We start from the raw sequence: 10,719 nt of genomic DNA on the forward strand, positions 1-10,719 counted from the left end.
AATTCTGCTTTAGGATGACATCCTTTTTTCTACCTATGTCATTGGTATCAGTATGTACCACGGTCTTTGTCTGTTTGCCCCCAGCTGCAGCTGACACACTTCCTGCACGCATGGTTACCAAGACAACTGAAACTTCCATGATTTGCCGTACAGCACAGCGGGAGCATATCACGGATGTGAGCTCTGCTACCATGACTTTCTTGAGTCTTTTCATTGCTCACTTTTTTTTTAAAAATCATTCTTATGTTAGAATGCTATTAATTTAATTCCCTGACACTAACTATACTTCTCTTACCCTACTTTCTCATGCTATTTTGTTATAAAACAGTTAAGTCCTTATGGTCCTATCAGACGATAGCACTGCTCTCTCATTAGAGAGAGAGACGACTGATGGTGGTTTAACCTGACGCTGAACATATCTCAGGCAAGGGGAGAAGTTGAGAAGGAGAGTCTTTCATGGTAACCACAGCCAGTGTAGGAATTGAGCCTGTGCTGTTGTCAATACTCTGCAAACCAGCTGTCTAGTCAACTGAGCTAGCTGACCCCCAAATATTCTACTATTTTGGCCCTGATTTTCACTTATTCTGTTATTTCTCTTTAAAAGAAAGTACACTCTTTAAAAATTCTGAATCAGTCAGCACACCACTTTGCTGCGATGACATTGTTTGACTTGTTTTCCCATTCGGCAGAGCCCTGAAGCTGTACTGTTAAACTAGGATTCCCCTCCCGCAGCTCAGCTGAAGATAAAGAATATAGTTGTACAAATTATCAGCAACCAAAAAAGACCTATGAACCAAAACAAAAACAAAACTGTCCTCTTCCCCGTGCACTGAATTCCCACGGTGCTGTAAATTCCCAAAACGTACACTCACCGGGCTGTCTTTCAGGGCGTATTCTCTCCCAAATGCTTGGGTGAAGCTTACTCAGCGTTCACATGTAGATGTCCCACATGTCATAATAATTCTAATGTTCATTTTCTTTAAAAAAAACCAACAGGGCACATAGTGTTTCATGTTAGCTTCTTGCTAGATGTGGTTTTTCTTACAATCTTGAATTAAAGCAACCCATAAAGTCCTTGCCAGTAATGGATGCTAAGAAAAGATATGACATTATATTTCATGTAATTCAATCTCTTGAATAATGGCTTTTCCTTGAAAAACTTCCATCACACAAAATACTTTTCCGAACATATGGACATCACTGGCTGGCTTCTTATTACAGTGTAAAGTGAGTTCTGCAATTTCCACTAAGGTCAGCATTAAAAAGAATGCATTTGAGGGCAGCTCGAGTTTTACCAAATTGCTAACCTTGCTCAGCTTCATGTTCAGACACAGCAGTATAGCCATTCCCATTTGTTGTAGCTGTGAACTAAATATGTCCTTGAGGCAAATGGAGCTGTAATGACTGAAATAAAAGACAGAATGTTGAAAGTACACAGCAGATCTGATGGGAGAATCTAAAAAGTTATCCTGTCTATTTCTTTACTTGTAATGCTGGAGTTGCTGTCATCTCCTGGCTTTGCTTTCAGTTATAAAGTGGTGATTCATAAGTGTTTTAAGTTTAGTTCACCCAAAAATCTTGTAGTAGTTACACTGCCATTCTGCATGCACATGATTAAGCAGTAGCTGCAAGTTAACTTAAAAATAAAATAAATACTGTAGAAATGATACATTAAAGCTGCTGAACTTTGTTAAAGTTAGTAAATACAGAAGTATCACACATTGGGCAAAACAAAATGGTGATACTAAAAGATATTGCTCCGGTAATTTCAAAGTCTAGATAAGTTTCCACTAGTTCATACCTTGAAGCTCCTATCCAGGAAATTGCAGGGTAGTACTAATCAAAAGGTACAGGAGAACTTTAAGTAAAATTTGATCAGACAGACAAATCAAGTTTTGGAATTTCTGGGCTCTGGTGTTTGGAGTGTGATTGTATTTGAAGCATAGAATTTTATGGCTCACAAGGAGGCTGTTCAGTATATCTTGTCTGGTGGCTCTATGCTAGCAATTCAAACCAAATCCCACTGGCCTACCCTCTCCCCTTTGCAACTCCCCACTCTACTTAACATCTTGATCTAAAGTTCCTTTATGATGTGATGCTTCCCACCTTCTCCAGTTCCTGTGAGAAGCCCTCCAAAAGCACTGGGGAATAAGATTTCTCCAAACCTTTCAACTCACTCGATAACAGCAGAATACTTTCTCAACAACATATTTTATTTCCATCATGTCAATGTTATCCTAAGTTATTCCAAGGTGCTTCACAGGTGCAGTATAATATAAAATATGGCACCAAGCCACACACAGTGATATTAGGTCAGATAACTAAAGGCTTTGTCAAAGAGATAGGTCTTATGGAGTGTCTTAAAGGAAGAAAGAGGTGAAGAGGCACAGAAATCAGAAGGATATTCCAAGAGCTGGGGCTAGGCTACTGATGGCAGGGTCACCAATGGAGAGCCAATCGGGATGGTCAAGAGGCTGGAATTAGAAGAGGATAAATATCTCTGAAGCTTGTGGGCTGAGTGGAAACTACAATTAAGAAGTGAAAACGTAGAGAAGTTTCAAGACAAGGATAAGAATTTTATCATTCAAAATATCCCTCTCCTGGGATCCATTGTAAATCAGTAAGTTGGAAATAGATGGATGGAACATGAAGCAAATTGAATCATGGGTGGCAGAATTTTGGAGGGCTTCAGATTTATGGAGAGCAGCCAAGAGTGGGTTGGAGCACTCAAGTCTGGAGATATCAAAGACCTAGGTCAAAACCAGAAACTCCACTTCAGTACTTCCAAACGAGATGATAACTTCTGACCTTAATAATTTTATTTAATACTCCTTTGTTATTTTATGATAATTAGATGGCTGTTCTCAGCTAAGTAATCCAGATACATGGTATAAATGAATACAAATCTCTTGAGAATTCAATTTGTAAATAAATATGGAAATAAGAAGTGGTTACACATGACAGTAATGTTTTCAAATTGTTGCAAGGACCCACATGTTTCACTCATTTTTTTTTAAGGAGCTAAAACTCAACTTTATCTGATTTTGTTTATATCTCTCTTACCTGCACCAATACACTTGGCTCTTGACTCTTACCTGAAGTGACCAGACAATCAGCGAACTGCTGTTGAAGGACAGTAAAGACCAGCCTTGCCAACAGTACCATCACCAATGGTAATAAATCTGATTGGGTAATTGTGGCTGTAACTGAGATCTAATTTGATTGTTGAAAGGCTGCTAAATTTTCACTGTTATAGATAAGACGCAACTGTAGTTGGTCATTGGCATGTTGCCCACAGCAACAAATCTCTAACCATTGAAAATCCGAACTTCCAAAGCAATTTAAGTTGAGATTGTTTTGCCTTTATCAACGTGAAAAATAAAATTGATTAACCCTGTGTCTTACAATTGTGTACTCCACAACTACCTGATGAAGGAGCAGTCCACCGAAAGCTAGTGCTTCAAATTAAACGTGTTGGACTATAACCTGGTATTGTGTGACTTTTAACTTTGTACATCCCAGTCCAACACTGGCATCTCCAAAAAATTGATTATGGTATGATTTACAACAGTTGTATATGATCATTACTTTCTACAGGAAGTTACTAAACAACAATATCTAATTATTTCAATCCAGCAACATAAATAGTGTAGCAAAGTAAGAACTTGGGTCTTAGAATTTTGAATTTTCAAATGATTGAAAATAAGTAAATTTGATTTGATTGAATGAGATGATGCAAAGTCTATGCCAAATTTAGCTGGTTGATCCATGGTATTCAAATTGGAGGCTTTCGGGTGCAAGGAGGTTTAGAATCTGGGTTTAACTTGTTGTGTTTGTCATTATGTATAATTTTTTTTACAGTTAGAAAATTTTATGGCAGGTTGGCATGTAGAGTTGGTTGAAGTTGTCTGCAGACCAGGCTAAGGAATTGGAAGGTGCCAAGCTGAGGAGGTTGTTGTGCCTCCTTTGGCAGGATGGTATAATTGCAGCATGACATGTTCACATAAACTGCTTTCATTATCGATGTCAACATAGAAATTTCTAATCAAAAGATTTAACACAGAAATGTGATCATATAACCACTGATGTAATAGATCCAATCAAATTTTAAATCAAAACGTAAAAATATTATTTTGTCGAAGATAAGGAAATGGCTAGTAGTTGCAGTAATTTGTGCATTATTTTAGGCCTACTGTAGTATTTTATCTCCATCAGTGCAACTGAAGCACCATCTGGGGCATATGACTGAGGGTTCACACTGAAACCATAAAGCAAAATAAATAAAATTCAGAACTTTTTAATCACTGATAATGTTAACTTCCTTAGAATAATGAGTGGTCAAGTCACGGAGTGACTGAAATAAACCTCAATCATACATGTAACTCAATGGGATAATCACATCATAACTAGTATTTGTTGCATTTGTTCAGTAAATCCATGTGAGGATTGAGGACCAAACCTTATTAAAGCAGTACACCTCGTTAGATCCATGACATGTTCTAGGACTTGGCCACATGGATTAGGAAGGTCTAAAGTTTGATTCCTGACGATGGTTAGCTTGCTGACTTCAACCAAAAGAGCAGATGGGATGCTACTAGCTATCAATACATTTGAGCGAAATCAACTAGGTTCTTACTACAGTACTGGTCGCTCACTATTGAGCCCTGCTGAACAATGTACGTTTCATGGAAGATGTCTAAACACAGGTTGTTTGAGTGTGAATAGATTAGATTAGATTACTTACGATGTGGAAACAGGCCCTTCGACCCAACAAGTCCACACCGACCCGCCGAAGCGTATCCACCCAGACCCATTCCCCTGCATTTACCCCTGCACCTAACACTACGGGCAATTTTAGCGGGGCCAATTCACCTAACCTGAGCATCTTTGGACTGTGGGAGGAAACCGGAGCACCCGGAGGCAACCCACGCAGACACCGAGAGAATGTGCAAACTCCACACGGTCAGTCGCCTGAGGCGGGAATTGAACCTAGGTCTCTGGCGCTGTGAGGCAGCTGTGCTAACCACTGTGCCACCGTGCCACTCACTCCCATAGCTACTTTACTAATCAAAACATTAACCCCGCTCTGTCATGAAGATTGGGCAACATGAGCAATATGCTGAGGTTCGCAGGCATTCAGATCCGGCACCTTCAGGAGAAGAGAAATGAAGAGAGACCAAAACAACAGCTGAACAATCGCATGGAAATAATTCATCTTGGAGAGCAGGGCCCTTGACTGGCAGGATAAATGCTTTTTTTTCAGTCTTGCTATGCTTTCACAATTCAGTATTGCTAAGCAGAAGCAGATGTACAGTAACATATGCCCCTCCGGCACTGCCCTGAGTTCTCTGAGCAGAAAAGGGTTTTGTTTTACAGTGAATCTTGCCTTTGGTTTCACTGCCATCTGTGTTCTCTAAATTAGGCATCTCACTAGCTTACATTCCCAACCAGGTGTAAGGGCTTGCCTGTGCTGGTACAGTAATTATGATTTTTGACTGCTGCGTGAATGTTGGGTCATGCTGTTTGCAGCATAAATCCAAAGTGGCATTCCAGTCCAGTGGCTTGAAGGCTAAAGTTAAGAAAAGTAATCTTGTCATAATTGTCTCCTGCAAAAGCGGTTTTATGTTCTACAGAAGTCATTGAGATTTCCTGTCAGTGTGGTTAACTTCTTTTCTTAGTTGTTGAAGGAATACTTCTATCAAAGGATTTAGCGAACAAAAGCAGCTTGTGTTTAACTTTGCAAAGCTCATTTAATGTACTTTTTCTTTCTACCCTCAAATTATGAAATTGAAAAATCTGAGAAATGTTGATATTCCAAGTAAATTCTGGCGTATATTTTGTATCTTTGTCAACACAGTTAGGGACCAGCCCTATAATTGATGGCGGATGTTCCTAGCACAGATGGGTTATAGCTGTGAAGAAAAACTGAGAAGTTACAATCTTTTTGTAACCGGGACTGAATGAGTTAAAAGATGATCTGATTATTTATTAGAAATTTACCGCACCAAAGTAAGCCATTCAACTGAGTGTGACTCTAAGCCAGTATTCATGATCTACCTAAGGCTCCCTTCACCTTACTTCAGCTAACCATCTTCGCGTATCCTGCTATTTCTTTCTCTCAAAGTGGTGGCAAATGGGACTAGATTAGGTTAAGATATCTAATTGGCATGGACGAGTTGGACCAAAGGCTCTGTTTCCGTGCTGTACATCTCTATGACTCTATGAACCATACTGCTGTCTGAATAAAGATATTTCTGTTAAATTGTTTATTGTGTTAATGACTGCCTTATTTTTCTTGGCCTTAGTTTTGGATTTGTCCATGAGTGGAAAGTGATGGATTAGCTTCCTTGGTCAGTCCACCAGTGACGAAGACTACAGTTTAAGATGATGACAAGAATTATGGTTGCATTTAGAAAAAGTAATGATTTTCACCTAGATAAGTGACCTGTGTAATTCTCTATTGTCTACATTAATGCAGAGTCCATGAATTACTTTAAAAGAGAATTAGATTATTATGTTAAAACCTTACCATGATCTGACAGCAAACAGAAATGTCAGAGGTAGCTTCTTTACTCAGAGAGTAGTAAGGGTATGGAATGCTTTGCCTACAACGGTAGTAGATTCGCCAACTTTAAGTACATTTAAGTCATCATTGGACAAGCATATGGACGTATAGGAATAGTGTAGGTTAGATGGGCTGCAGATTGGGATGACAGGTCGGTACGACCTCGAGGGCCGAAGGGCCTGTACTGCGCTGTAATGTTTTATGTAACATTTGTTGTGGGGAGCACCCAAGTGTGACACTGATTAAAACATATAAAATTCTAATGGGATTGGACAGACGAGATGCTGGGAGGATGTTTTCCCCGGTTGGGGAGTCTAGAACCTAAGTCACAGTCTTTGGATATGAGGTAGACCATTTAGAACTAATATGAGGAAAGATGTCTTCCTTAAAAGGGTAATGAATCTCTACTACAGAAGGCTGTGGAGGCTGAACATATTCAACAAAGAGATTGGTTTGTTTTAGGTATTAAAGGCATCAAGGCATGGGGGAAGAAAGTGGGAATTTGGCATAGAGATGAAGGATCAGCTATGATTGTGTTGAGTGGTAGAACAGGCTTGAAGGGCCAAATGACCTACTACATCTCCTTGTTTCAGTGTTTCTATGATAACATGGAGAAAATCACTATTGCAGACATGATAGGCTGCTTGACTCGAAACGTAGTAAATCCTTCTCTAAATCAAGATGTAGTTCTATTTCCTAACCAGTCCAAACTGCTTGGTATCTGTGCCAGGACCAATAAAATCTATCAAACATCTTTATTGCTCGTACACTGAGTGCTCAGGAGGGATTTTCACTTTTGATGCGCCTTCACAAAAACAGTTTAAAAAGGATTATAATAAATCACAACAAGCCGTTCTTACCCCTGTATTTTATCTTTTAAACAAAAAGCATTGATGATATGAGATAGCTTGAAGGAATTGATCATTACTGAATGAATAAATGGACAGAGCCATCAGTCCAACACATGCTGAAGCCCCTAGAGTCCAGAGCAATATCTGATATTAATTTTGTCTCTCTCACTCAGTCAATTGATCCTCCAAATTTTCTTGTTGACATTGGGCTTTGTGTTGAAATAATATTGTTATAATTTATTCACTGAGTAGAATGGTCTTTAGCAAAAGTAGTCTCCAGCTCTCTCCACACCTCCACCCCCAGGGACTGTAACTCTCACTTAAGGAGAAGTACTGAAGATTATTATATCATTTTAAAATAAATTGTTTATTTTAAAGATTTAATGTTCAACTTAAAATGAGAAGTTTCAGGCAAATGTGTTAATTTGTTTTCCTGGAGCATAGTTTCAAGATTTACATAGCCCAGATAAGGAAGAAGAGTGGTAGGAATAAATACCCTGTTCAGAAACACCTGGATATTGAATTAATTATTATCTTTTGAAATAAAAAAAAAGACATGAAGACCAACAATTAAATAAAGAACAAAACTTGCCACTGAAGAGAATGTAAGAAAGATGAAAATATGAAACACAAGTTTCAAAGCAAGAGCCAGTGCAGACAACCAGGGGCCAAGTAGCTTCCTCTAGTGCTGTAGCAGTTCTGTGCAGTTACTCAAAGGCATGTCTAACCTTTTAAGTACATTTTCCTCAGTTCGTAGTTCACCACCGTAGATGGATAATCAAAGTAACTGGTGCAAGCCCACCCAAAACCTATAGGAAACTACATATGTTTTGTTTAAATTAAGTATCACACTTTTGCTCTGGCATGACATTTAATGCAACTTTGGGAGAATTGATTTCTGCACGAGTTAATTGGGAGTCTTGCGAAAACAGGCTTCACCCACTGTTTTCCCAATTTTTGTTCACATGATCCACATCGAAAGGTTGGTTTCCAGAAAATGTGGCATGGAATATTTTATATTTATTGCACTTGATGGTTCCAATTATTTGAGGCATTCAGTACTTTGTACTTGACCTTAATCCATTGATTCGCTAACAGAACTGCGGCCACACCTTTAACAATCCTGTCCAGTGCAGGAGACAGGCTGCAGTTTCTCCATACTGATTTTTCTCGTCTTGCTGTATTGATGAGGAGCACGTAGACGTTCTGTCAGGCTTCAATTACCCAGTTCAGTTGAGAGACTTGATCTTGACCCTAATTCCTACCACTTTATAACATTACATTATATACTTCGTAACCTAAATTGTTTCCTCCCACTGAGCATGTAGGTGATAGCAAAGTAACAAAATTATCAAGACACAATTCCACCCCCCCCCCCCCCCCCAAACACACACACACACACTGATTTTTATTATTTTATGTGAATTAAGTTCAGCAAAGATTATGCACTAACACACCAAGCAAAAATCTAGTTTGGTTCAATATGGGAGAGTTTGCTTCCTCATCTTAAAATCTAAAAATGTTAGCTTACAATTGTTCAAGTAAATAGGAAACTTACTCAAGGATGATCTTTGACCTTAAGTTCTTTCCTAAGATCTGACCATGATGCAGGCATAGGAACTAACCATCTTCAAGTTTCTTTAACCTATGTTTGTGTTCTGAAATTGAAAAGATACCTAAGACACTAACATCCTGCATTTATATAGAGCCTTTAACATATTCAGTTGCTTCACAGGATTAATTAAACAAACTGAACCACTTGAGGGCATATGAAGCAGATATCCAAATACTTATAAAAGAGGTGAGTTTTATGGGACATCTTAAAGAAAAAAATGCGAAGTGCTGAAGCAGAAAGGTGCGAACGAGATAATCCAGAGCATAACGTCTAAGCAACTGAATACATGGCCACTTAAGGTGGAGCAATGAAAATGGGGATAAACAAGAAGGCAGAGTTTGAGAAGTATAGTTATCTCAGTGGTTGTGGGCTGGAGGATGTTTCAGAAAGAGACATGATGAGGGATTTGAGAACGAGAATGTAAATTTTAAAATTAAGATATTGTTTAATCAGGAGCCAGTGTTGATCAGAAAGCATGGGAGTGATAACTGAATGGCTGAAAATGTGTTGCTGGTCAAACCACAGCAGGCCAGGCAGCGTCTCAGGAATAGGGAATTCGACATTTCGAGCATAAGCCCTTCATCAGGATGAAGGGCTTATGCTCGAAACGTCGAATTCCCTATTCCTGAGATGCTGCCTGGCCTGCTGTGCTTTGACCAGCAACACATTTTCAGCTGTGATCTCCAGCATCTGCAGACCTCATTTTTTACTTGATAACTGAATGGGCCTTGCTTCAAATTAAGACCAGGGCAAGTTAAATATTACAAGGTGAAGAAATGGCAACAGTTGCAAGATTAGAGACTGGACTATCTGAAGGGATGGAAGTCTTCCCTCTCTGCTGATGTGAGTTTGGTATTTTGATCCAGTGGAGTACTTTCCCAGATTGAGTCACAGGTTGGAGGTACATCTAGGTCTCAGGAAGTGTCCAGGACCTGAAACATTAACTCTGCTTTCTTTCCACAGATGTTTCCTGACCTGCTGAGTTTCTCCATCAGTTTTTGTTTCAGATCTTCAGCATTTGCACTTCTTGATTTTATTCCTCAGGGCTTAGCTTTTAGTTCCCTCTTCCCCACCCCAACAATTTTATTAAGTTCAACTCCTTTGTAACTGTTGCTGTCTCTTTTTTTAATATAGGTAATTCAGAGCGACCCCTACTGGGTTCCGACAACAGAAGAAGAGTACTTGCATTTTGGAGAGAAGGCTGATACAGTAAACCAGGCAAACAAATACATGAATACCGTGCGCAAACGGAAAGGGCTGTATGTAGAGGAAAAGATTGTTGAGCATGCTGAGAAGCAGAGAACCCTCAGCAAAAATAAATAACTGCTTCAGAATATAAACTTTTCCAAAAATGCTTATTAGTGTGTGAATAATGTGCAAAGGGTTAAAGATAAAATCAAAAACTTGATTGTTGGTTAAATATCTCAGCTACCTTAAATTGATTACCTTCAAACATCAATCAGCCCTTCTCTATTCTAATTCCTTGCACATATTGAATACAAAATATCATCAGCCAAAGTTGAAGACCAATTAAAACACAATATTTATATGGTAGACTTTTTAATGAATGAAAATATATCACAGTTACTTGAGACTGAAATGGCTGTGAGAAATGAACTCAGGCATTTGTGTGGTGTGAAGTTTGGAGTAATTTGCATCAATGTTGATCTGCTGTTTTGGATTATTTA

The 10,719-nt window shown here is 38.8% G+C and overlaps 1 protein-coding gene across 2 annotated transcripts in view; it reads left to right on the top strand.

Moving 5' to 3' along the window:
• efl1 (elongation factor like GTPase 1) overlaps positions 1-10,371 on the top strand; it is a 267,202-nt gene extending 256,831 nt beyond the window's left edge. For both annotated transcript variants that reach the window (XM_060853105.1, XM_060853106.1), the window contains exon 20: positions 10,166-10,371. In XM_060853105.1, coding sequence (XP_060709088.1) covers positions 10,166-10,354 — 189 coding nt within the window. In that variant the 3' untranslated portion in view covers positions 10,355-10,371. The remainder of the gene's footprint in view (positions 1-10,165) is intronic.
• Positions 10,372-10,719: the final 348 nt, after the last annotated feature.

Source organism: Hemiscyllium ocellatum, chromosome 39 (assembly GCF_020745735.1).
Source record: "Hemiscyllium ocellatum isolate sHemOce1 chromosome 39, sHemOce1.pat.X.cur, whole genome shotgun sequence".
Lineage (NCBI taxonomy): Eukaryota > Metazoa > Chordata > Chondrichthyes > Orectolobiformes > Hemiscylliidae > Hemiscyllium > Hemiscyllium ocellatum.